The sequence below is a fragment of the Embiotoca jacksoni genome, unplaced genomic scaffold (genome assembly GCF_022577435.1).
Source record: "Embiotoca jacksoni isolate LCO1_2020_lvr unplaced genomic scaffold, fEmbJac1.0.p SCAF_14, whole genome shotgun sequence".
Lineage (NCBI taxonomy): Eukaryota > Metazoa > Chordata > Actinopteri > Embiotocidae > Embiotoca > Embiotoca jacksoni.
Window position 1 is genome coordinate 3,563,992 of NW_027185274.1, and position 27,635 is coordinate 3,591,626.

Below are 27,635 nucleotides of genomic sequence, written 5' to 3' on the forward strand. Positions count from 1 at the left end.
GGTGCACTGTTCGTGTCCCACCCGGGATTTGACCGGAGTTTAGGAAACTCAACTCATCTTCAGAGCCAACAACTTGTAATCATTTAAGGCAAGGAATATGTCTTATATTGATGTTATGCAGTGACATAATACATTATAGAAGAATATAATTGTACTAGTTGTTGCTGGATACATGCTGTTGGAGGTAACCAGAATAATTAATTAATTAATTAATTAATGCTGCGAGTAAAATTTTTGCCTTCCCCGAAATCACATTACATGTTTTTGAAAAGAACAAATTAATCTTTAAAAATGTATGAGTTGATATTCCAGTAAAATTGAGACACAATTAGCCTTTATATCAGTCATTATAAGACAAGGAAAGATATAATCAGTGAAATATGAAAAACAACAACAGAAACTTTGTGACATTGGAGATAAAGACAAATATCAAGTAAAACAATGTTAAATGTGCTTACATCTAAAATTAAAACATTTTCAAAGTCACAAATATAACTACCTGCTACTATTTCAGCAATAAACCATAACAAAAATCTAAATTCAATGCACTTGAATCCATTAGAAAACATTACCCCCTGCCCCTCATCAAAAGAAACCAGGTTAGGGATCCCTGAGACATTTAGGCAAACATATTTTCTTAATAGTGAACAACCTAATCAAAACTGATAAAAAAACATTGAAAAAAAAATCAAATTATTAAAGAATTTGGCTTTTTTTTTTCCTCCATGCCTATTCTTTGTCCTTTGCTTCCTTCAGATGGAAGATCTTTCCATCAGGCTGCTTTATCCATCTCAGTTTGACTTGTTCACCAAGGCCTTGGTCCTTCAGTCTCTGGCTGAACTAAGTAGACACATTTAAACATAAAGCGTAGGATGTGAAACTGTAGGAGTGTGGCACCATCCAACAGAAACAACATCAGTGACCAGCATTGCTAGCAGTTCTGGGAGTCTGTTATGCACAGATGATGCACAATGACAATAATGAGCACGATGTTGTTTTTACGATGTTCACCTAATATTTTACATGAATGCCTAAACCAAATTTCATGGCAATCTAAGTGATAGTTGTCATGACTGTCACTGCCAACCCTGGAGCCACGTTGCTTGACTTGCTAATACAGACTTTGTGGTAGCGAGCAATGCTGCTAACTTCCTTCAAATCAGGGAAAAAAAATATATTCAGCCATTTACCAATGGGTGCAAGAGAATGTCTAAAATGTAAAATAAAGCATGTACTATACCCGTCAGTTCACTAGAGGATACTATGGTTCTGTCATGTTTTGTACCTGCATCTACAGTATATCTAGGCTTGAAGAAGGAAGACACGTGTGGAGGGCATTTCTGTAAAAAGTGTCGTTGATCTCTTTGAAGAAATCTTTCCTCATGCTAACCAAGTAGTTTTGGTGCCTAATCTCAGCCCCAGGTTTTAAAAAAAAAAAAAAAAAATTTAATTAATTTTTTAAACAGGTAGCAGCACGAATCTCTGCCTGTCTGACTGACATCTCTCAGTGGATGTCCTCACACCACCTGAAAATCAACCTCGACCAGACCAAACTGCTCTTCCTTCCAGGGAAAGACTCTCCCACCCTCGACCTGACTACTACCTTGGACAACTCTGTGTTATCCCCGACCCTGACTGCTAGGAACCTCGGAGACACTCGACAGTCAACTCTCCCTTACTGCCAACATCACTGCAACGACGCGTTCCTGTAGATACATGCTGACCAACATCAGGAGAATACGTCCTCTTCTCACTCAGAAGGCAGCGTAGGTTCTGGTCCAGGTTCTGGTCCAGGTTCTGGTCCAGGTTCTGGTCCAGGTTCTGGTCATCTCACATCTGGACTACTGTAACTCCCTCCTGGCAGGTCTACCTGTTAGCGCCATTCGTCCTCTGCAGCTCATCCAGAAGGCAGCAGCTCGACTGGTCTTTAACCTCCTAAATTCACTCCCACTACTCCGCTCCTCCTCCTCCTTCTCCTTCTCCTCCTCCTCCTCCTCCTCCTCCTCCACTCCTTTCACTGGTTACCAGTAGCCGCCTGCATCCGTTTCAAAACATTGGTACTTGTGTACCAAAAGAAACTCTGTACATCTTCCGCCGCAAACTAAAAACACACCTCTTCTGACTTTACATTGAATAGTTGAACTTTAGTAGCTTAAAATGACACTTACTGATAGCACTTTGTAGTTTGGCTTTCTTGAAGAAAATTGTACTTTCTTGATTGTTGATGTCCTGAATTTGTACCCTCATGGTTGAAATGCACTTATTGTAAGTCGCTTTGGACAAAAGCGTCAGCTAAATGTAATGTAATGTAATGTGGTGGACTGGTGGGAGCAATGTGATACACAGTTGCAGCAGTACCTTCTGAATGATGGCGTCCTGCATCTCTTCCAGGTCCACAGAAGAGTCTGATTTTGTTAGCATCACCTTCACCACTTGCTTCGTCACAGGACCTAATGTGATAGTAATTTCATAAAGATGATCTGTTTATGTATCCATCAGCAGGGTTTGTGTATTTTGATATTTTAGAATTTAAGATTATAACTCACCACTGCAGACAAAAGCATATTTGTTGCTACAAAGTTGTGTTTTCCATTCACTGTGAGTTGTAGTCACACAGGAATGTCTGATTTCTTTTGGCTCACGGTATTTCCAGTTGCTGAAGGAGGTCATGTGCATGAGCGTGCCATCAGACCACTTCCATGCTGCTCTGTACAGGCCGATGTATGTATAGCTATCTACTATCTTCCTGATTTCGTCATTCTCATAGTTGTTCCTCACACTGGGAAGGTCGATGTAGCGCTCCCTGCAGTAGCTCTGAGCGTTGGTCCAGTTCATGAGTGTACTCACGTAGATGTATCCAGGCTGTGGCAATTCTTTAAAACAAAAGTCATGGTGCATCTGAAGAAACTACACACATACATGTCCAACAATAGTGTCTAAAGCTAAACAGTAACATACTAGTATACTCAAAGTGTTGTACTAATTTTTAGTGAGTGTAATGTATACCAAATTAGTCTACACTAAACAATTTGGTAAAGTTTAGGGAAAGATCAGGGTTTGGGTCAGCAGAAGACATTTATTGTAATGGTTACAATAATGCAATAATAAAGATGCGGTTGAGGTTTTGGAACTGTTAATTTTCGGTTTAAAAGTTTTGGAAATGAACAGCTCTCTTCTTTCACCCCAACCTCCTCTGTTGTCTTTGTGGCTCCACAAATGTCACCTCATCGTCTCCTTTTCTCCATTACTACTGTGGCCACTAGTGGGTGATGTCACCATGAAACATGGCCTGACTTATGAGGTCATTTTTATGGTACAACTGTCTCACACAAGGGTTAGGTAATCTAACTACTACCAAGCGGGTTTACAGTCAGACTGTAGACAGTGACTTATTAAAGCAGTGATATCTCCTATGCTGTCTAATTTCTGTACTGAAAAAGAGAACGTGCATGATCAGGTGGCAATCCACCCATTGGTTGTGAAATGCTGCTCCGAAGCCTCCATTATGGCATTTTGCCAGGCACCACCTCGGTTTTTTATGGAGCCAGAATTGATTTAGATACTGGAAATCTGACTGCTCCCTCGGCATGTCGATCAAACTTAACACACCTGCAAACATACCGCTCTTGGAGGGCTAATATCTAATTGTTTATAGAGTTATTTTCAGAAGGATCACCAGAACATTGATCAGAAGGAGGGAATTTAGCAAATGACACCATAATGACTAAAAAAATGTTGTGACTGTGTATTTCATGATAAGACGGTGATCCTCGAATTGGGGGCCTATTGGAGCCGGAATCTTTTTGGAGACAGCCTCCAGTGGTCCCCAGTGCTATTGCACTTCCTCTTTGGCTTTACTTTTCACAACCTGGACACTAGGTCTATTGTTCTTTGTGCATGAAAATGTTCACGAAGTAATCATGCACGCATATGTTAACATGAACAAATATGTGGTTCATTTAAAGACTTGAGCCTACATAGTTAATAGAACTGGTGACAGTATGAAGATAAATTATGGTTTGACAGAAAGCTATCACACTGACATTTCCAATTTTTTTTTCAGTATTATACATTTCACATAGCAAAAAACGGATTTCTCTCCAACAAAGAAATTGCTTTTGGATGCTTGTTTCCATACTACAGTATATTTGATGAAAATAAGGTGACAGTAATGATCATACATGCTTGGCTTGTTGTTTTTCTCTTACCATTGTAGCAGACAAACGGGCGTTCGAAGTAGCACCAAGAGTCATACCATCTCCCAGTACTATCTATTTCGGCACAGGAAAAGGTTCCATCGTAGATATTGGGCTCAGAACCGTACCACATTCTGAAGTCAGCCTGGCCTCCGTCGTAAAATCCCTCCCTTTCCAGAGACCACTTCCAGTTGTTGAAATCACCATACAGACCGATCCAAAATTCATCATCATCATCTTCATCCCACAATATGTGACTGAGCCTGACCATTTCCTCCATGCTATCTATGGTAACCAGGTCTGTGTACTTCTCCCGGCAGTAACTCTGGGCTTCAGACCAGGTCTTGGCATCTTTCACAACGTGGTAAACTTGAAAGCATGAGGGGAGGATGCAGAGTCCTGTGGTCATGAAAGTGATATTGAATTTCATGAAATAGTTAGTAATCTGAACATATGTGTTAAAGGAAGCATTGTCAGTTCATATATGTATTGTTCTATTCACATTTATCCATTTCTATTTGAGTAGCCTTTGTCAAAGCTACATCAGCAGATATAGTGCAGTCTATAAATTGAACAGCAACATGTTGTTTTTTAGTGTTGGCTCTGTACTCGAGTTCATAGCATTTAAAATTACATGATCACAGCTCTTTTTGTGTCTCCATCCGCTGCAAAAAATATGTCTGGCTCATTAGCTGCTAAATACAGTCAGTAATTATATTTGGATTCATCACTGTGAGCGACCCCTTTGCCATTAGTACATTTTACAATAAACTAGTCATTTGTTAATGTGAATATATAAATCATAGTACTTCTAAAGTTTAAGGTTTCCTAATTCTTAAACTATTTTGCACATAAATGTAAATGTGTCTCTCTCTATCTGTCCCTGGTCTCCTGCCTGCCTCCACACCTTTCTCATGTTCCCATCCGTTCTCCAATCTGCCCCACCTGACACCCCTCTGCCATCAACTCACTGTGTATATCTACTCCCATTTTGCCACAATTATTTTTCGCTTTAAAAGTATTCGTCATAAATATTCCTCACTTGGAGTTTAAACCTTCATTTCCCTTGACTTCTGTTTATTTTTCTAGCTTTTAGTCAATGCCTCCACTTTTTATACATTGCCCCTCTTTCATATGTATTCATATGTTTGCAAAACGTTGGACCAGTTTGACCCTGCCAACACTCTGGAGGGGCTGCAGCAGTCAGTGCCACCACCATTGTTGATGTAACTGCAATAGAGTTTACATGGCAAACTTCTTAACTATTCAGATCAAATCTGTTCATATGAGCAGTTTACGAAATGTCAAATCCAACATGTTGACGTGCAGAGTAAAAATAGGAAAATGTGCCAACTACATTTACAGGGCCAATATGGAAAAGGAAAGAAAAATGCATATGTTTCAAACCCTGCCATAGACATGTAAATTAGTTTTCATGCATGAAATGGTTAATTCATACAAGTGAAACATTCACACTTGACAATCTAAAAATAAATCAGGCCACAGCTGCTAAAGTAGCACATTGTAAATCTAGATTAAATCTTTGGTTAAAATCCTATGAAGTAACAAAAAAACAAGTCAACAAAATCCTCACACTTACCAAATAAGACCATGAATATAACTGTGTTCCCCTCCATGGTATATAATGTTAGCAGCTTCTCAACAAAAGCAGACAATACCTGATTAGAAAGCCAGAAAAAAGCGTGTTTAATTGTCTTCGGAACCAAAGATTTAAGGATATGTTAGCTTTTTGTTTTGTGATAAAACAAGACAAAAAATTATGTATTTACAATGAACTTTAATGTGAATATTATCATAACCAGAGAAACATAAATGTGACATTAAAATAATATTTGACATGTTAAAGTGGTGATGTCTTACCTTGTAAAAAGTGGAATTTATCCTTCTCTTACTCCAGTGTGTTGACAGCCGGGATTAAGTGTCAGTGTAATATATCTAAATAGTCAGTGTAATTCTTCAGTCAGGTTCATTCAGAACTTTACTGTGAAAGTGTGTGAAGAGGTTATATGAGCAAACAATGCTTACTTGTGGCTCTGAAGCAATTTGACTAATGTAGTCATGTTTTAAGAAATGACAGACAAGTATAACAGGTGGTTGTGTTGATGCTGCGTGATAAAGCAAAACAAGAGTATGTTTTTCAAAGGAAATCTCACGCTTCATTTCTTTATTAACCAAAGTCGTCACCAAATGCTGTGCCCGGCACCTGATGGTCCGGGCTGTGGGGCACATGCCCAGTGGGTGATCCATCCTCAGACTGTGGCTGCTTCCTCAAACATGAATGTATTAAAAGTTAATAAATTAACCAAAACTTGCAAAAAGGACATAAAAAGATGTCCTCCTTTGTATTTTTAGAATATTTATCAATAGTTATATTTGTTGTACTGGAAAATTTGTTTAAGGATTTGCATGTTATTTACAGTAGAAATTCTCTTATTTGATTAAAAAAAAAAAGCTGCCCAAATGTTTTTTTTTTTTTTCTAAACATAAAGGCTGTTTCCACTTTGCATCAACATGACTCCTGGCGAGACCGAATTACAAGTGGCCAGCTTTAAGCTGTGTGTTCCCAAAATGTCCAGCCTAAATTAGTGTTTCGGTCCACCCCTGGTCCCAACTTCATTAGATTTTTCATAGACAGGTAAACATTAAGCATTGAAGAAGCTTCAATTATTACCAATGTAAAGTTTAGCCTGTGCCCCAGCCATCGCCTGCAGCCTCAACTACCCCTCGTATTCTGCAGTTCCTCAGTTCCTTCCACCCAGCCTCCTCTTCTACGTGCAGCTACTACCTATAAGGTAAAATTCAAATTGTCCCAAAAAATCACAGTGAATTCAAAGCAAAAACCCAAATATGTAATTTTACTTAATTTTATTTTTTGCTTATCTTTGGTATTCTGGGGACCTGAATACCAGCATCCGGGCAGAGGCTTTATGAACTGACCTCAGTCCCAGCTGTCTCCTGCTCCCTCCGGCCTCTGCAGCTATCATCAGTCAACTGGAGCCCCGCAGGTCACCTGCAGCTTCTGGCAGCCAGTACGGCTGCAACCCACACCTTCTGTAAGCCTTCTGCATGCAGGACATGTGGCAAACTAGCGCAACCCTAACCTCGATTCAAATACTTGCAGTTTATTTGAGTAGGACGCTGAGGTTTCGTGCCTCCGTACGTTTGTACATGATGATAAGACAACTCCAAGCAACACCCAACACGCGCAGCCACTGGTCTGTCCGTGGGGTGAGGGCGCCCTCTGGCGGCCAACTGCCATCCTCGCAGACTTCGCCCCCCCCCCTCCTCCTCCTCCGCCGTTGCCATGACATCAGACGGCCAGAGGAGGCGGTCGACGCGGCTGCTGCGGTCACAAAGCGCGGCGCTGCTCACGTTCCCGGTCGGGCTCAGAGAAAGAACCAGGAGGAACCAGGAGGAACCAGGGAGGGAACCAGAGAGGGAACCGGCACAATTAACAACAGCACGAACACGGGGAGGCGACGAGCAACGAAAACAAAGCAGTTTTTGTTCCAAGGAGCACCTGAGTTGCCTTTTTTTTGTTGTTGTTGTTGTTGTTTTCTTGACAAATCGGGAGGAACAAGTGAAAAACCGTTTGCGAGGTATTATTCTGTTTTATTTTAACGCTGTGAATTAATTATGTGCAAACATGTATATATATATATATATGTATATATCCGGGCGGCTCTCCTCAGGTGGACCGAGCCTGCGGGAGGTTTGATGAAGTCGGGCATGTTTCAGTAGCGAGGAGCCGCTGCCAGGCCCGGATCACGCTAAGCTAAGGTAGCTAACTAACGTTCCCAACATCACGGGATTAAAGGAGATTTATTTTTATTTTTTTTTGTTGTAAATCTAATTGCTCCAGTTTTATCTACTTAAAATGAAGGTTTGAGCAGCCGGGGGGGGAGAGGTTTGTAAGCACTGAGGCCGGCCGAGGCCCGCCGTGTGTCGGCACCGTGATTTAAATACGACAGGCCACGTTGGCCCGCAAACAAGTCAGCTGTCTGATAAATGAGGAATAAATGAATAATAAATAAATAAACACGTCTGACTGAACGAGGCTCGGTCGCAACGCGCTGCTCCGCGTTTCGGTGTCTTGTGTTTGTCAGACTTTGGTTGTTGTCGGGAAGTGAAACATGTCGTTAGCATCCGTTCAGACCATCACAACCCGGGCACGGTGAGCTACGGACGGGCGGTGCTCGCTGTCGGAGGAGAGCTTGTAGGTTTGGTGTCTTTTTTATTTTTATTTTTTTTTAACTCGTGCTCGTCTCCCACGTTTAGTGTTTTAGTATTTTAGACAGCGACGTTTAAGTTCAGCAGAAAACAAGCTGAGTGACACTCGGTGGATGAGTTAGCTGACCGGGCTCGTCGCGGCTCCAGCTGACTCTCTGGATGTTTGAGGGTCCTCGACGCGGGTTGTTTCTTCTTCTGGAGGGTCTCTCCTCTCTGGAGGGTCTCTCCCCTCTGGAGGGTCTCCCCTCTGGAGGGTCTCTCCCCTCTGGCTGGTCTCCTCCTGGACAGTCCGCACCGATCTGGGGCTTTCTTTCCGTATTGCAGGCTTTGTTGTGCAGGAGTGAGGGCCGCAGCAGCTCTGACGTGTATTGATCGGCCCCGACATTTGCTTCACACACGGGACCTGATTATCAGCGGCTTGTTTTCGTGGGGTTAGCGGTGACCTGCTGGGTTTGAACCGGACATATGTGTTGGCCTTCCCTACGTGCGTCACCGACGCTGAAGCCGGTCAGGACCGGGGAGCCGGTTCTGCTGCCTGCTGGAGACGTTTAACGAGCATTAACCGGGGGAGAGGCGGATTTGTCCACCTGGTGAAGTTGAGGTGTTTCTATAGGTGAATAAACATGCAAGCAAGAACAAGTCAGGTGCTGGGGTCCCCTGTAAACCCCGTTTTACATTTCAGCTCAGTCAAACATGACTCAAAATGTATATGTGTATATATAGGTATATATATATATATATAGGTATATATATATCTCGACTGCACCTCCGACGTGGCTGCAGCCTGGTTTATATTCCTGGCCGCAGCATTTCTTTCTAAATGTGGACTCCCTGCCAATACATAAGAGGAAGAGGTGTGTGACTGCTCCAGGGCTTGTGTGCACAGTTTACAAGGATCCCGGCTGGACAACAGGTCGGTGTCATACTGTTAGACCGGTGCTTGATTTGTACCTCTAAGTCACCGAATGACTCGTGCTGATCTGCAGACTACTGTAACCAGTGAAGTACAGCATGCTTAATGATGATATTTGTTTAAAATTATTGTTATTGTTATGACACTCGGACATGTTTTTATTGGTATGTTTTTTTCTTTCTTGGACTCATGGTTATTTATTGAGTGGTTAGGAAACTTTGGCTTTTTACCCTGCAGTGAATGTAAGGTGGTTGGGTGGGACAGGGAGTTGTGCAGATAAGGGTCTTTGTTAAAGAAGAGTTATCCAGCAGTTCAATAAGAGCAGCAGTGAGATATGGTGCATCACACGTACACTTGTCGTGCGGTTCACTTCATCTGGGCTTTGAGATGTTTGTTAACCTCAAATTTGTCACTTGATAAAAATGTGTTTAATGTGTTAGTCACTGTACAGGGAGTGGGTCATACAAAGGTCTGAGGCGATGTCATGGTGCAAGTAGGCCTATGTCATAGTAAACATTGCATGGTTAATCATTTACTGACAATGACCAGCATATTGTACCGCTGTTCAATGAAGCAAAAAAGTTCTGATGCCGACACGTCACTCAAACCATATAAAAACACACACTTTACCTTTCTGCAAGTGCCTGGTGTAACTATATTACTGTTAACTGCTAGCAATGGACTCTACAGTGGGGCTTAACAAACACGTTGGTATCAGGATCAGCTACCCTGCTGACGTTTAGAGGGAAAACTCTCTGTTTTATGGAGCTGTTAACAACTCCGAGACATCTGAAAGGTGACCCCGACTATACTAAAAACTAAACTAAAGACGTCAAATAAATGTAGTGGAGTAGAAAGAACAATATTTCCCTCTGAAGTGTAGTGGAGTGGGATTGTAAAGTAACATCAAATGGTAATACCCAAGTAGAGTTGAAGTAGCTGAAAGTTGTAGTAAATAAACTGTACTTAGTGACTTTTCTCCACTGCCTGCTGCTGCAGATTGTTTTACAGCATGAACTTATGGGGCTTTTCATTACTTGGAGTGAACCTGTCCTCAAACCAGCTCTCCCCCAGATGACCACACCGGTCGCACCCGGTCAACAAACATGGGATTTATTTTCCATTTCTTTCCTCAGGTGGACAGTCCGTTGCCTGGTTGCCCGTGGTAACGCTCCGCCATGCCTTTCCCCTTTGGCAAGTCCCACAAGTCGCCGGCGGACATCGTCAAGAACCTTAAGGACAGCATGACAGTGCTCGAGAAGCATGACATCTCTGACAAGAAGGCAGAGAAGGTGAGGGAAATCTCACACTTGTTCTCTGTGGGATGTTTCCCCTCAGAGGTTACTCCATGACAAGCTCTGTTTCTGGGGTAAAGAAGAGTTTGAGGGCATTTTCTGAAGCTTGAAATACTGTGATGAGTGCTTTGTTGTACGTGTGTGCCTGCGTTGCGCTTACATATAATCATGTGTTTAGGCTACCGAGGAGGTGTCAAAGAGCCTGGTGGCCATGAAGGAGATCCTGTATGGGACGAACGAAAAAGAGCCCCAGACAGAAGCGGTGGCCCAGCTCGCCCAGGAGCTCTACAACAGTGGCTTACTGAGCACCCTGGTAGCAGACCTGCAGCTCATCGACTTTGAGGTGAGACTTCTCGTCTTAGAGTAGAAAAATGTTGCCTGAATGAGACTGAGAGAAGAGGAAATAGAAGGGTAAACATTTAACACTAAGAGGACACGCTGTGTTCTTAGTTTATCTTAGCTGTGTATACACAGCAAGGATCTGTCCGGTGTCAAAAAGTTCTGCATATATTTAGAAAATGTACACTTTGGAAGTGAGAACATTGAGCTGCTCGTAACAGACCTGCCAGTGTTGATACGTGGGCAAACTGGTGTGTCCCTGCAATATGTCAGACTGGTGCTGTGTGCTAACTACTGCTGCAGGCTTCTCTGACTCACCCTATCACAGCATGACTCATTGTGTTGTGTGATATCTCTCCTTCTTTTACCTTCGCTCATCCTCCCTCCCTGTCCAAAAAAAAAGGAAAGAAAAAAAGGCTAATTAACCCTCTGAACCCCAAAACCTGCTAGAGGGTTTGAAAGGCATGTTTTCTTTAGTAATAATTAAAAAAAAAAAAAAAAAAAAAAAATGCCAAAATTGATCACAGCCAGTAAATGTGAAAACAGAAGTTATCGTTCTATCTTTCTTCAAACTAACGCTAACATCAGGAAAAATAACCAAATCTAACCTTAAAATAGTGATGTCTTTAAATTCACTTTATTCTACACGTCTCATTTAAAATTTTTCCATAAATCATTTACATGATATAGATTCTGTAAAAAAACATGTGTGCGCGTGTGTGTGTGTGTGTGTGTGTGTGTGTGTGTGTGTGTGTGTGTGTGTGTGTGCGTGCGTGTGTGTGTGTGTGTGTGTGTACATATTCGATCTTTTTAAAAAAAAAAAATTGCAAAACTTATCTTTTTCCTTGTTTTATGATTCATGACATTATAACCGTGTTAAATTGCACAGAAGACATTATTGCGTCATCCCGACTCTACCCATGATTGTGCTGTTTCCATAGAGGTGCAGGACTTGCTGGTGCTTTGAGTTCAAATGTGGCAGGAGTTTAAAAACCAATAAAAATCCTTCTACTTGGAGTTCAGAGGGTTAAGAACTGCAAATCACAAGAGAGCAAAATAAAACTGTAAGCGATTCAACGTTTGAGACTGTTCTGTGCACATTCAGTGCATGCTGCTGAATTTTGGTCAGTATATGATGACATCTTTCTTTGAAACTTTATTTTGTGCATCTTAAAAGAACATCTATCTTTCCTCTCTGTACGTTGAAACACTTCAAATGAATTTATTGTTGCAGCATACATTAGTGTTTTAAGACATTAATTGGCTGGTTTTTACAAATCTGTCATGAGATGATGGCAACTTTAGTAAAAACACCACATCAGAGCTGATCTAATGTGGGCATGAAATTCTGCTTTATTAAACCTATATGTTTGTTTATATGTTTTTCTTTTTCTTTTGCCACCAGGGCAAAAAAGATGTGGCTCAGATCTTCAACAACATCTTGAGGCGTCAGATTGGCACTCGGACCCCCACGGTAGAGTACCTCTGCACCCAGCAGAATATCCTCTTCATGCTGCTTAAAGGGTAAGAGCACACACACACACACGCACGCACGCACGCACGCACGCACGCACAGACACACACACACACACACACACACACACACACACACACACACACACGCACGCACAGACACACATACACAGACAGACAGACGCACACACATACACACACATACATACACACACATACACACACACGGTCCCAATGATCATTTAATTGTTTAATTATGACTATTGTTAAAAGAGGGACAAAAACAGGAAAGGCAATTGTAAACACACATGTATCTATTTCAGTTAGAAGGAAAACGCTGAAACACAACAGCCAGTGGTGACTAAGACTGCCGGGGTGTGTTGAGGAGGATGTATGAGGCTGCGCCAGCGTCATTTTCAACAACTGCTCTTTCACATGCCTGTTTCCTGAAAAACAAAGCACATTGGTGAGCCTCAGTCATCACAGACGAGGGCATCAAGATGGGATGCACCGCTGTCACGTCCTCACATTTTAATGCTCCAGACTAGCAGCAACTTTATCACATGTACTCCTCAGACTGCCACATCTGGGCTATGACACACAGACACAACGTTACACAACCAGTGGGTTTTTTTTTCTCGTTCTTTGTGTTTGTTCAGTAAAACCTAAAAGATTGCATTTAAAAATCTGTAACACACAAGTGTTTTGAGAAAACCTACAAATGTGCGTATGGTCCCGTTGTGATTGGACTAATGGGGATTTCCCTTGCTGTGCGTGGTACAGAGGATTTGATCTTTGTCTTGGCCTTTTTTGTTAAACCAGTATTTGAGCCTAGACTGCCTTTGTGTCACTGTTGTAAACACCATCAGATCACTACTCCTCATGATTCTTGACTGATGACTGAAGTATCCAACGATGGATTTTTGGTGGATTTCCCGCAACAGCCAAAAACATTTGAAGTCTGTTTTTAATCTCTGTGTTAACTACATTACGGCTAATTGAGGTGTTAAGTTAAAAATAAAACGGTGTCATAGGGCTGCCCCCTAAAATTCAATGAGTTGAGTGATCGGCCGAAGACCCCTTGAGCAATTGCGTTGTTGTTTTTTTCGTTTGTTTTTAAGTTCAGGGCTTTTATTGACACGCACACACTGAACCCTGCATCCGTTTGAGTTGTTGCAATGCGGAGACAAAAGAGCATGCGGAGGAGTTTTTGATTGGCTCAGAGTGTATATAAAAAAAAAGAAGAAGAATGAATAGTCAACTCTTATTATTAAACATTAAAATTCAGCTGAGACAATGCTGAGTCGGGTACAGCACTATTGTTTTATTTAGATTAGGCAGAGTGATAACCGACCACAGCACCTCACACTCAGCTCGTGTCACTGATAGAAATCGTTATCCTCCTATTGACTTGATTCTTCTCTTTAGACGACGTGGGTGTTTGAAGCATCACGAGATGTGTCATGAAAAACAAACGGGTTTTTATGGAAATACTGTATTTACTAAATAATTAGTTTGTTTCCTTTATTCATGACCCGACTAACACAACTGATGTGTGTGTGATACTGTAAACTTGATCCTTGTGTCAAGAAACCATCCGTTCTGAAATGCTGTTTGCTGTCAAGAGATGAGCGTGTGTGTGTGTGTAGTGTGTGTGTGTAGTGTGTGTAGCGTGTGTGTGTGTAGTGTGTGTAGTGTGTGTGTGTAGTGTGTGTAGCGTGTGTGTGTGTAGTGTGTGTAGTGTGTGTGTGTGGGTGTACAAAATGCTAAATGCTTCTCTTTGTATTTGTGCAGGTACGAGTCTCCAGAGATCGCCCTGAACTGCGGTATCATGCTGAGGGAGTGCATCAGACACGAACCGCTGGCCAAAATCACTCTGTGGTCGGAACAGTTCTACGACTTCTTCAGATACGTGGAGATGTCTACGTTTGACATCGCCTCGGACGCATTTGCCACTTTCAAAGTGAGTTGTCAGTTCGAGGCGTCTTTTTTTTTTTTTTTTTTTTTAAATTTTATTTTTTATTATTGTTGCGAGTAATGCTTTGAAGCATCTGCGACTCCTTTACAGAGGAATCCCGACGTGTCATTTCAGAAGTAACTGAATGACCAAACTGATGAGCTGGGAAGACGTCTCGTTTGAGTGTCCTCATTTTCTACTCGCTGCTGCTTGTTGGTGGCTTTCTTACATTGTATAATAACATTACAACAACGTTAACAGCTCAGACAGCCAGTACGTGCCGGCCTGAACAAGTCATCCTACGCGTATGACAAATCCGACCCACAGGAGTGTTTCCTAATGCTTCTGCTCCTGGTCAGGCTGACGTACAAAAACAATACTCTGTTGGTTCGGTTGAAATTGATCACTTGAAACATGTTGCGTTAAAGTTAGTACTTCCTGTCATTTTATGCAACCTTCCTCGTTACGGCAACGGTAAACACCGTCTTAAAAACCTGCCCTGACTTGTGGTTGGAAACAGGAAGTGAACAGCGGCCTCCTGCAAACAAGGAAAAGCTCACATTTGATCAACCTTTTATAGTCACTGCTTCTACAACAAAGGATCCTCATTTCATTTCCGTTGGCACCGTTTCCGTTACGAACACATTATGTGCCGCCACCACGTAATGCAGCGTTAAGAGATCAGCATCATTTTATGGAAAGATCGAAGGTCATTTGATGATGAGACGCCTCGCTGTCGTCATTTCTACGGTTGCTAACTGCTTAACTTCAAAATGAAACCGGTAGCGTTGTTTTTCCCGGTGGAGGACGGCACACGTCAACAAAGACGGGTTTGGAGATTCGGCCGGGAAAGACAGAAGAACAGTTGTGTTGTAAATTAGGGACCTAAATGCACAACTTCATGAATCTGCCTTTAATTTTCAAAACAGAAAGTCATATTTGCTACACAAAGTCATGCTACGTTTCATATTTAATGTTAGCATTTACACCGCTAGCAGCAGTGTGCTGATTGCTCGGACGTCGGAGGAGCTCCGGGTTGAACCAGTGTTTCGGGGCAGCTGTGTTCCTCCTGATGGGCAGGAAGGCACCATGCATGGATGAAAGAAGGGCAAATCTGTAAAATGCTTAAGTCGAACTAACTGTGCAGTCCATTTACAGTGTTTGAATCTGTACAAAAGTAAATCTTGTGCCATGCAAACAAATGTTCACACCACTTCTTTAAAATACTAGTAATCAGATTTTTGTCTTGCCATTAAAGGGAAGATTTCTCTCACGACATTACAGTTTTTACTCCGTCCAACAAAGAGATTACTTTGCTGTTGCAGCAATAAACCCGACGTCTTATGTCTTTGAAAAGGATTATCGCTAATCACACTGCTGCCAAAAACATTTGTCTTTCTAATTTTAGGTTGAGGATTTGTATTTGTTCTGTTGAATTCCATTCCTGAGGATTAGCCTCTTTGTGCTTGTGCCGAGTAAAGAGTGAGTAAAAGGAGACCAGCGGGACCGGGCTGGGCATTAACCATTGACATCGTGGGCTTTGTCTGTTTCCAGGACCTCCTCACGAGACACAAGCTACTGAGTGCAGAGTTTCTGGAGCAACATTATGACAGAGTAAGTCCTCACTCAACCAAACCCACTCATAATTCATAGAGAGTGGATTCACCCACAGTGAGACAGACGAGCTTTATAATGCGTGTTAAATGCAGCCATGTCTCTTTACTACTGACCATTGATTGGCAGCTGAAAGATGTATTCATTTACCTTTTTTTTCATTTATAGTTCATAGTAAAGTAAATGAATTGAACAACAAATTCATTAATTCCTGTGTATATATACTAATATTTGCCGTATATACCGTGTTTGTACACCTTAGGCAATTTATTAGTATTCAACACGTTTTACATTTCTATAACTCACAACTTGAGATGAACAGAAACATTTTCTTTTGACATGCCAATTAAAGCTCTCAGTGGCAACATGCTGAACAGCCAGATTGGCGGTGTCTTTCCTACCAACATCACACCAGCCATTTAGGACATCATTTACAGACTGAGGACACAAAGCAGTTGTCAGTCTCCGATGGGGAAATCTCCCATTTTCCTGTCACTCTGTTTTCATACAAGACACAAATGCGATTGTGAAATAAAACGCTACTAGACTCATGTAGAAACACACGCGCGCACGCACGCACGCACGCACACACACACACACACACACACACACACACACACACACACACACACACACACACACACACGCAACCTCACTCACTCGCTCTTTCTCTCTCACCCTAGTTCTTTATTGAATACGAGAAGCTGCTCCACTCAGAAAACTACGTGACTAAAAGGCAGTCCCTGAAGGTAAGGACTCCCGGCTGAGGCAGTAAACAGGTCATATTTAGTGGTGCAAGTCAGTTCAGAGAGCTATTTACAGACGGGGTCTAGTCACGAGTGTTGGGTTTCTCTGAATCCCTCCGTCCCCATCACCGTGTCTAGACTGCCATCTCGTGGTGGGACCATAAAAAAGTATTTTAAAACCTCTTAATATCTCGTGTTTTCTTCACATGCTTCATGATTTCACTTTACATTTAGACCCTAATTTGACTTCACTATGAATATTAAGTCATTTATTTCTGCAGCCACAATCTGTAATCCAAATTATTACCTGATATCACCGTTGAGCCACAGATATTTGAATGACCTTATGATTATTATTTTCATATATTTGTATTATTGCATTGAACACTTCAACAGTTAAACACTTCTATCTATTCAATTATAGTCGTTTAAGAAACACAAATTCAGTTTTAGGGTCTAATTCTGCATCACATTCATTAAAGGAAATCATGAACTGGGACACTCTGTCGACTCAAACTATGTTATTGAAATGAATCTTTATTCCTCTCTGTCTCTGAAACTGTGTAGTTATTGGGGGAGTTGCTTCTCGACCGGCACAATTTCACCATAATGACGAAATACATCAGCAAGCCAGAGAATCTCAAACTAATGATGAATCTGCTACGGGACAAGAGCCGCAACATCCAGTTTGAGGCTTTCCATGTTTTTAAGGTAAAGTTAAAGATATTTGAAGGTTTGTGTCCATTTGGTGTTTCTAACAAAAGAAAGTGCTGAAAGTCAAAGGGAGGATAAGACAACTGCTCTCTGAGGTGCTGAGACATCCACATGCATAAGCATAGTACAGCCACAAGAAATGCTGAGTTCATGCTCCTGTATTTACTTTACTAGACTTTCAACTTTATTATTTTTTCCCATGTTGGTCAATAACAAGGTTCTGATAGCCGGTTTCATTTTGGATCCAGTCCCAAGTTGGTAAAAGAAGCGGGTTTATTACCCTCATTCACTCTTTCACTCTTTTCTAATTATCCAGCCTCCCTCTTGGACATTAGAGGCACCAGTAAAGGGAAATAGAAAGGAAAAAAACCCAATGTGAAGTACCTTAACTGCTTCAAAGTACTTTAAAATGCTGTGGGAGGGCACTCATGACGGAGAAGGACAAGTATTTTGTTTACATATCAGAGCCAGACTGATGCTTCGCTTTTAAGGCCGATGATGATATAATAATTCTATATAAACACGCATCTTTTGCAATGTTTGCAAATTTAACCAACAAACTGCTTTAAAAGATTTAAAAAGAAAAGTAATAAGATTCAAATAGGATTCAGCTTCAGTTAAAAAAAACCACTGTTGAACTACAGAAAACCAAAGCCGAGTTGAACACATGTTCTTGTAGTTGTATCAAAGATGTGGTCAACATCTGCACATATACACATTCTTGTCCTCTCCCTGCCAGGTGTTTGTGGCCAACCCCAACAAGACGCAGCCCATCCTGGACATCCTGCTGAAGAACCAGACCAAACTCATCGAGTTTCTCAGCAAGTTCCAGAACGACAGAACAGAGGACGAACAGTTCAACGACGAAAAGACTTACCTGATCAAACAGATCAAGGACCTGAAGAGGCCTGCCCCACAAGAGGCCTGAGAAAAGAGGGCAGAGGTGCAGGGAGGAGCCACCAGGACCACGTCTGGACCACATCCGGACCACGTCTGCTTAACGGACCCATCGGCAGCAGCTGTTCTGGTTTCTGAACAAAAAATTGAGGAAACAAAAAGCAAACGTAACCATATCAACTCATCAGGAAGTTGCCTGCTCCTCTGCTCCTCAGAACATTTGATATTTTGTTTTCTTTTTTCAGTCTTTTTCCTTCAAAAGAAATAAGAGAAAATAATAGTTGCTGCTGCTTTCTTGCACATTGAGACATTTAAGGTATATTATAATGACGCAACAGTCCATCAAACATAGTGACGGAAAATGTCTGTGCATTTAAAGTAAGGCAGACATCCTCACACACACACACACACACACACACACACACAAAAAGCATCAAAAGTAGACACGTTTACACACATGTATCACATCAGAAAAACCCCAAACATGCGTACATACATGCTGCAAGAATGTCAGCAAAAACCTTGTGACTGAAATGGTACAGGCAAGTTGAACATTGGTGTGTTTGCTGCATGCCTTGAAAGTGTGACAGATCCACGGCTGTACCCGACGCCGGCTCTGCGATGGCTCAGCTCAGCTCAGCTCAGCTCAGCTCAGCTCAGCCCAGGCACCCGTTCAGTGCCGCAGACTTGGAAGATTCATGCACATCATGAGCAACCGCTTCAGTTCGCTATCTATGCCTTCATCCGACAAAAGCAACAGTGGTTCATGTTTTTACCAGGGACGAGCTCTCAGATGCCATCACACAGAACCATTTACCTCCCGTGTGCTTTGTTACGACACGGCACTCGAAGCACATGGAGAAAGGAGGGAGCGATGCGAGGTGTGAATTCGGTAAGGCCCGAGAAATGGGTCTTTTTCTTGTGTTTTGGGACAGGGTGAACGTGTACATAATGCCTTTTCTTTTTTTCTTTTTTTTTGCTTTGTAGATTTTTGTTTAACCTTGACATATGAATATATATTATATATATATTACCTTAAACATGATGTTTTTGGTTAATTGTAATCAAATTACTTTCTAAACCACAAAAATACAAAACAAATTAAGTGACATTGTTTTTGCATTTCATTTTACTGCTGAAATGGTTGCTGGTGGGTTTCTTTGTACATAACTTAAAGGGCCAGCTCACATTTAGCTAACCTATAGGATATTAACAATTTGTACAGCGGAGGAATGTCACGGTATTAGCTCTGGATCTGTTAATCCTCTTTTTAATTCTCCATTTACATTTTGAGTATCTCTCAGACTGCTGCAAACGCGCAGGGGTGTGAGCAGTGCCGAAGGGGAGGGAAGGGAACAGCGGAGCGTTAACTGAAACATTAAAGCCTGCGTGTTTGTGCACTTGGTGAGGTGCAGGACGATCAGCGTTACCCAACCAGAGTCGAGGGCGGTGAGGATATCCCCCGATCCTTCATTAACTTGTTTTATTTTCCCCACCTCTTTTCTCACCATTTGGCGTGTGGCCTGGGAGTGCTGTGTGGCCCCACAGTGAGTGCTTCAGGGGTGACCTCGTTACGACCCGAGCAGCTCGCCGCATCATTTTGTCATTCTTACTTCCCCACTCGTCCTCTCATTCGAGCCTTTCACTTCAGAGGGTTTATAATTCCAGTACAATGATGAGTGTAAAGCATTGTGGGTAGCAGAGTACTTTGGGCATGTTGGATCGCCTCATCCAAAACTGATGAAACCACAGATTCTCCTCATTTGCAGTGAACGGCAGATTAATGGGACATAAACATTCAAACGGGCGGATGTTCAGTGCAGACAACAGCGCTACTCAAGAGCCCACCGTTCCTCCATGCGCATTGAACAAGCATGTTGCTCCACTGGCTGTGCATGATGCTGTACTAAAGATGTTGTACTGGAATTGTTTCTTATTTCTGAGTACTTAACAACATTGAAATGTCAAATTGAACTCCTGGCTGTACGCTGACTTCAGTTCCAGCATAGAGCGTGTGGGTGCTTTCAGAAGTGTCAAAGGCCTGGGCCCTACATTCGAAATAAAGAAAAAAAACAACATTTGGAATAAAACACTGCTGTCGGTCATTTTCTTCCTGCGCACCAAAATCACAACTCATCTCAGATGTGTGTCAACAACGGCGTTTGTACATCATCTTGGTATATAAAGTAGAGCCTACTCCAGCAAACAGCAATATCATAATGTAAAAATACTATTGTAAGAAAAGCAATGCATTCATAACCTAAAATATAGGTACTTAACAGTCAAAATTGGAAAAGCATGTAGAATAGCTATTTACCAACAACAACATAATAAATTAATATTTAGAATTTGATCAAATTGATGTTTTATCTTATCAAGCTGGAACTAACCAGCATTTTAGAAAATCCCTTTGTTCTACAAAAATCTCAGTTTATGTTTTGTATGAAATATATGAATCTGTAAAGTAAGTAACTTTAGAGTAAAGTACAATAAACCCTTTAGCCTTGTAGCGGAGTACTAAATATAATGTGAATACAAAGCAAAGCACTAAATGCACTGATTTATATTCCAACACTGCTTCGCCCTATTTTAATTTTAATACAGCGGCTGTAATCATTTCAATGGAAAGATCATGTTAAAACAAAGCAAAACATTCAGGATATTGTAAAAGGCCTGTTATTGCTAAATGTATGGAAGCTCAACTCTGCCAAAACAAAAATAACTCGATTTTTCTTTTACATGTAATTATTGACATATTAAGATTTTCGATCATGAAATAGCATCGTTACATTCTTCATTTACATCCATCATACACTCATACTGTAGTAACTCCACTATTGAGTTTCCCATAAATGCTTGAGCAATGGACTCATATGTTTGAATTATTTTTTTTTAGCTTCAATTAATAGATAAGCTTTTATATAAGACTTGAAACAAAGATATGTAGCCTAATGGAGGCAGGATATTTGACAGTTTATTGTCCTCACTGACATCAGTGCACTAAAACAGCAAACTTCACTGGGAATTTGGTAAATATAAACAACTATATATAAAAAAACAAACAATTTCCAATTTAGTCCAAGCATTTCCTGGATTTAAAAAACAAAACAAAAAAATCATAGGACATATTGACCAACATATACGCTGATACATCTGTAATAGACCAATATTGTCTGATAAAATTAGACAGCTGATGGCTCTGTCATATCTGCATCGGACAGGTCCTCTTCCATGTTTCTACAGTAGTAGTTTAAACAGTTTGGTTCTCGTATAGCTGATAGAAGCAGCTTTATTAGAATAATTAAGTGGTTGAATGACCAGCATGCAGAAACGGTGAATATCAATCATTTTGTTTTTGTTTTTGTTTTGTTTTAATAGGGTCTACTAGACAGAAATCAGCGGACTGGTCCTTTAAGGGCCAACACACCAAAAAAAAAAAAAAAAAAAAAAAAAAAAATCTAAAACATCACACTTCCGGTGGATAGAGACAAAAACAGCCCAGCAGCCCAGCGGTGGGAGCAGACAACAGGGCGGCCCGTCGACGAGTAGAGAGGATTTGTTTGAGAAAGGCTTCCGCTGGCAGACGAAGAGTGAAACACCTGCAGCAGACAGACGACCTGCGCACCATGGTGAAGATCAGTTTCCAGTCTGTCACGGGACAGAAAGTGGAAAAGGAGAGCGATGGCGACAAGACCGAAATTCTCATTCCTCATCCGCTGGTGGGTAACGCGTCGCTTCCTCTTATTTATCATGCTTTGCAAACACCGTTGTGTGAAAACGGTACTTACGTAAGGCGATGCCTGCTGTGTCCAGGCTCTCCAGCCGGCTCGCTCCGCCGGGCAGCCTGCACCTGCGCGCTCTTGAACACCAGGGGGGGTGGGGGGGTTTTGACAGCACCCTTCGCCATTTGGTTGGAAACCAAACATGTCATTGCTGTGATGGTTTCCTCTGCGCCAGTGCGCTCGTTGCAGGCTTGATGCAAGTTTCTAGAATGTGCCAAAGCATTCTGTTTGTCCAGGACTGCACCGTGGATAACCATGCATTTTAAAAATGAGAAGCAATCTGAGGTCGTTGTTATTAGTGATATGGCCTCTGCTGATTTTTTTCCCTTCAGTGCCAGTTTGAAACCTCCAGCTTTCATAAAGGTAGAATGCAAGAAATGCAGAGCTTTGGCTGGCAAAATGGCAGATACCCATCTGTGGTTTGCAGGCAGCGCATGCAAGATTATTTGTCACGGCTCTAAAAGGAGGCGAGAGCGGTGAAGTCCTGAACTTTGCCGTGGCAGCATCCCGACGTCGCCCTTTTATAGAAGATGCATGGCAGAGCCACGATGACGACGAGCCACGGTGGAATAAAGACGGGACACCAGGCTGCCGTGTGAAGTGAATATTGCACAAAGCTGCAGTTGCTTGTGTGTGACTTTGAAGTGTGTTCGTCCCAATGTACTGAGCAGGAGACGGACAGGCCTCATGGGGTGTCATGCTCTCAGATGGTGTGAAAGAGCCTCTATCTCTCAGTGGGATGGAAGAACACAAAGAGCTCGTGTGTGTGTGTGTGTGTGTGTGTGTGTGTGTGTGTGTGTGTGTGTGTGTGTGTGTGTACGTACACGGTCGTCTCCTTGTCCTTATGCGCCCTCTGTCACCGAACGCTGCCACAAAGAACAGCATGAAACATGAAGTTCTGCTTAGATAGCACAGACACTGCTGATTTTCAGCACTCCGGTAATATTATAAAACAAAAGCCCTGCTTTCAAGGTTGTTGTTTTTTTTTTTTTGTGACATGTCCACACAGGGTCGTCATCAATTTTCCTTGACGTTTCCTCCTAAAAGCCATTTCCCCGGCACACAAATGTAAATTTTTCACAGCTATGGATTGCATCCTTTTGTTGTTTGTTTTCACAGAGCCGGCTTTTCACGAGATCATTTTTACCTGCCTGGAATCACTCAGCGGTCGAGCCACAGAACGCGCAGAGCCACTTCTCCGCTGGTCATTATTATTGTAAATGGCAGCACATGCTGAGCAGATACTATCTATGTGTAGTGCCACCCTGCCAACACGGGTTGCGCGTGTGACGCCGACAGATGGGCTGCGAGACCGGAGGCGTCTGGAAAGATTACTCATCATCTCAGTCAAGTTTTCATTACCAGGCTTGTCCGTCATCTCTTCCTCCAGCCAGACTCGGCGCTGCTAAATCCTGCTGGGAAATGTAGCCCTTTTATGTGAGCTGCTATTTTAGCAGAATTCGGATCATTTTCAGCCGCTCGTCACCGGGACGATGAGTAAGCTGGATTGAAGCTGCCAGGAAATGCTTTTCTGTTCCCTTTTTCTGAATTAATACGTGCGTGCGTGTTTTCCAGGATGAGGAGGAGCTGGTCCTGCCGCTGCGCCCCAAGAAGTCTCCCCTCAACGGCCTCTGCTGCCTGACGTTCGGCCTGGTAGTCTTCATGGCTGGTCTGGTCCTGGCCTCCATTTACGTCTACCGCTACTACTTTATACCTCATGTAAGCCCTTTATTATACTGTACAGTGTGTCTCCGCTTTAAAGACGCATCGTTACTTTGTTCTACTCCAATCATTGCTGCGTCAAAAGGATGTTTTTTTTGCTGCAGACTTGTTGCTGAACTGGTGTTTTTAACCGAGTGTTGATGTGTGTGTGCAGATCCCAGAGGAGAACCTGTTCCACTGCAGGGTGCTCTATGAAGACTCGGTGTACGCTCCGCTGCGTGGGCGCCAGGAGCTGGAGGAAAATGTTGGCATCTACTTGGCCGACAACTATGAGAAGATCACTGTGCCCGTACCTCACTTTGGAGGCAGCGACCCCGCTGATATCATCCACGACTTCCACAGGGTGAGCACACGCGGAGACAAACGCGCAGCTTCTCCATGTACAGGTTGAAGACGGAACACAAAATGCAATACACGGTTAAATCCTTACAACAAATAACTCCAATTTAAATTCAGCCTACATGGCACCAAATCAAAAAACAAGGGTTACACTCTCCCCCCCTCTAAACTGCAGGATGTGTGATGTCATTTTATTTTTCTTAAAATGTATTTTTATAAAATTGGTATTGAAAAAAAAAAGGTACTGGTATCAAAGTCAAGTTATTGGTGTTGAAAATGTCTGAACTATACTCGTTGCAAACGGCGAGCATGCTACCGTGTTCTGTTGGTCGACACCAAAATGGTGCACAGACCACCTGGCCATCTCTTACAGCCCTGCTGGCTGCAACTCATAGCAAACAATGACAATTGAAACATTTGCACACACTCAAAAAACAACAACAACAACAACTAACCACTCGCTTTGAGTTAAACATTTCGCTGCTTTATTTCCCAGGGACTAACCGCCTACCATGACATTGCTCTGGACAAGTGCTACGTCATTGAGCTCAACACCACCATTGTGATGCCGCCGCGCAACCTCTGGGAGCTTCTCATCAACGTGAAGGTAACACGGCTCCAACCTAGTGTCTTCACGGGCTCCATTTATTCAAGAACCCCTCCTGAAGCAGCGACTTTGCTTTAAACTTTCGCTGTTACCAAATGCTGTGAACTGGTTCAGATGTTCGCGTTTGACTTGCTAATATATGCAGTTAGTATAACGAGGGGAACAAAACAAACCTGAGCACTAGTCTTAAGAATGAAGACCGAGTCACAACAGAAAGAAGCACAGCAACATGTACAATTTATTGAATTAGGGGGAGAAACCCAGTAGCTTGCCGTTTCAATAGACTGTATATTAAAAAAAGGGACATGGCCACTGTGACGTCACCCATGTATGTCCTGAAAAACCGTTTTGAAGCTCAGTGTCAGGTGGCTCTGGCCCGTGCCATTTTGTCCGAGCCTATCTCAGCCTTACTCCGGCTAATCCAAAAATTAGTGACCATTTAAAGAACCGCAGTTTTTGGCACTTCTGTGTTGGTTTAATGTTTCACTCCCGGATGTTGCCGCTTGGCTGCTCTACAGCTTGGTCACTAACGGGAAGAAAAAAAAAACCCAATCCCTCGGTTTATTCATAAGATTTGGGTATACACCGCAGACTTCAGCCTCAGAACTGGGTCTAAAGTACGTCTCCGCGGCGCCAGAAGGGACCAAGCTAACGTGCTAACAAAGCTGCGTTTCCCATTTATTCCCGACGGTCTGCCGTTGGTCGATGGGGCGTATCGTGTCAAATTTCATCAAGGTTGAAGTCGATTGAAAAAAAAAAAAATACGCACAGATTTACTTTACACTCGCCAGAACAAATCCGCTGATTTGCAACATTTCCATTGAAGAGTTCATTTTGCAGCAGTGTCTCGTCTTTACCGCCGGTGTGACCACGCGTCAACGTGTTTGCGTGTGAAGATGCTGAGTGACCGGCAGCCCTTCTTCTATCCCCGCTGAAAAATAACACGTCCCGGTGAGCTCGTTGTTTTTTTTTGTGTCTTTCTACCTCGCAGAAGGGAACGTACTTGCCTCAGACCTACATCATCCACGAAGAGATGGTGGTGACTGGCAAAGTGCACAACATGCGTCAGCTGGGACCTTTCATCTACCGCCTGTGCAACGGGAAGGACACGTACCGCCTGAACCGCCGCGTCACCCGCAGACGTAAGTTGCCGGCTGATTTAAAGCGTCGACGGAAACATCTCTCAGAGCTGACGGGTGGTGGCACCGTGTTCGTTTTTTGTTTCGGGGATAGAAGGAGCTTTATTGTTTAAACTGCGATGTCGTTTTCAAGTTCAGCACGCACCAAACAAAGCGATCCCCCCCCCCCCCCCTCTTCTCTGTGTCTCACCCCGTTTCCCTCACAGGCATCAACAAGCGTGAGACGAAGGACTGCCACCACATCCGCCACTTTGAGAATACATTTGTAGTGGACACGGTTATCTGCGATGAAGCGTGAACACGACCGCCGTCCCGACCGCTCAAAGGCACATCTCCTTTACACTGTAGCACCCTCCTGTGGATCCGATTACGTCTGAGTTGCACTTTACTTGTGATTTTGGTTTCATGTCCTTTTGTAAAAGATTTATTTTGTATTTCATTACCTGGCTGTTTTTCTGTTTTCTATTTCCCACAGGTAATATTTACCCTGATGTGTGATGCAAGACGAAGCTGTTGGTTCTATCACAGGATTTTCCATGTAGCAAAGTCCTTAAGCCAATAATAAATGATCCTTTCAAGACCTCTCCTCTTTCACTGTGGGGATTTGTATAATGGTTGCTGTTGTCAGGGAGATAACTGTCTCCCCATGTGTTGTCAAGGTGACTCCACTTTGTGTTTTTTTTTTTTTTTTTTTTTTTCCCTGGTGCCCTCAAGATAACTTTGTGTCTCTTAGTTCTCCTCACAGTCATCTGTGCAAAGCATGACGTCTTGCTTTCCTGAGCGAACACTATCCACAGATTTCAGTTATTTTTTTTTTCTAATGTTCTCTGTAATGTAAACATGTAACTGCTGATGACTAGTTGCTTGCTTGCATCTTTATCCTCTTGCTTGCCTGTCGCTTCCTTGCTCCCCTTTCTGCCTTTCACCTGGTTACAAAGCACCAGTAGAACTTAGACGAGGCTGCTTTGGGCATACATTTAAAAAAAAAAAAAAAAAAAAAATACATATATATATGTGTATATATATGTATTTTTTTAAAAATATATATATATTTCACCACTGAAATGTGAAGATCCATATATCTTTTCGATGCTCTCGTTTTATCATTTCTATTTTCACGTGCTGTTTTGTTTTTTTCCCTTACTGCTTTTTTGAATCATTTTACAATAATCTTTGTTTTCCTTGCATGTGTTTATCTATAAGAGAAAAAAGGCACTCTTAGAATGTTTTGTAAAACAACGTTAAAGCCTTAGTCCAGTCAGAGACGGGACTAAAGTCAAAACAAATAAAAGGGAGCATATTCTATGATATGTTAGCAAAACAAGGCCAACTTTGATCTGTATATTTTGTCTGCCAATGAAATCTGTCTGAATAAAGTAGTAAAAATGAATCGGGTATGTGTTGATGGTTCACTTCTGGATCATTATGCTGCAGCTGACATGTTTTATAGATGAAGTTAAACTTTTTTTATAATGTAATGTTTAGACCTGGGAGCAACAAACAAGTTGCTGTAAATGACATTATGTGATTAAGGTTTGGATTATTGTAAATATTTCCATGAAAAATGTGCTTGCAGCTACATGATAAGAGCCTGCAGCGCCACCAGCTGGACATCGTAACATCAGCAGATTTGATTTTGTGTTTTCCAGCA

At 42.3% G+C, this 27,635-nt stretch overlaps 2 protein-coding genes across 2 annotated transcripts; both read left to right on the forward strand.

Annotated features, from left to right (window-relative positions):
• Nucleotides 1–7,561: 7,561 nt before the first annotated feature.
• cab39 (calcium binding protein 39) lies at nucleotides 7,562–20,485 on the forward strand. The gene is made up of 9 exons (XM_069147495.1): nucleotides 7,562–7,816; nucleotides 10,497–10,652; nucleotides 10,834–10,998; nucleotides 12,400–12,518; nucleotides 14,262–14,430; nucleotides 15,979–16,038; nucleotides 16,722–16,787; nucleotides 17,352–17,495; nucleotides 18,238–20,485. Exons 2-9 carry the CDS (start codon nucleotides 10,539–10,541, stop codon nucleotides 18,424–18,426), a joined length of 1,026 nt encoding a protein of 341 aa, XP_069003596.1. The 5' UTR covers nucleotides 7,562–7,816; nucleotides 10,497–10,538; the 3' UTR covers nucleotides 18,427–20,485.
• A 1,384-nt stretch (nucleotides 20,486–21,869) lies between these two features.
• On the forward strand, nucleotides 21,870–27,374 carry itm2ca (integral membrane protein 2Ca). Its single transcript, XM_069147496.1, has 6 exons — nucleotides 21,870–22,114; nucleotides 23,753–23,896; nucleotides 24,054–24,242; nucleotides 24,735–24,845; nucleotides 25,837–25,987; nucleotides 26,191–27,374. The coding sequence occupies exons 1-6, from the start codon at nucleotides 22,022–22,024 to the stop codon at nucleotides 26,280–26,282; spliced, it is 780 nt and encodes a 259-aa protein (XP_069003597.1). The 5' UTR covers nucleotides 21,870–22,021; the 3' UTR covers nucleotides 26,283–27,374.
• Nucleotides 27,375–27,635: the final 261 nt, after the last annotated feature.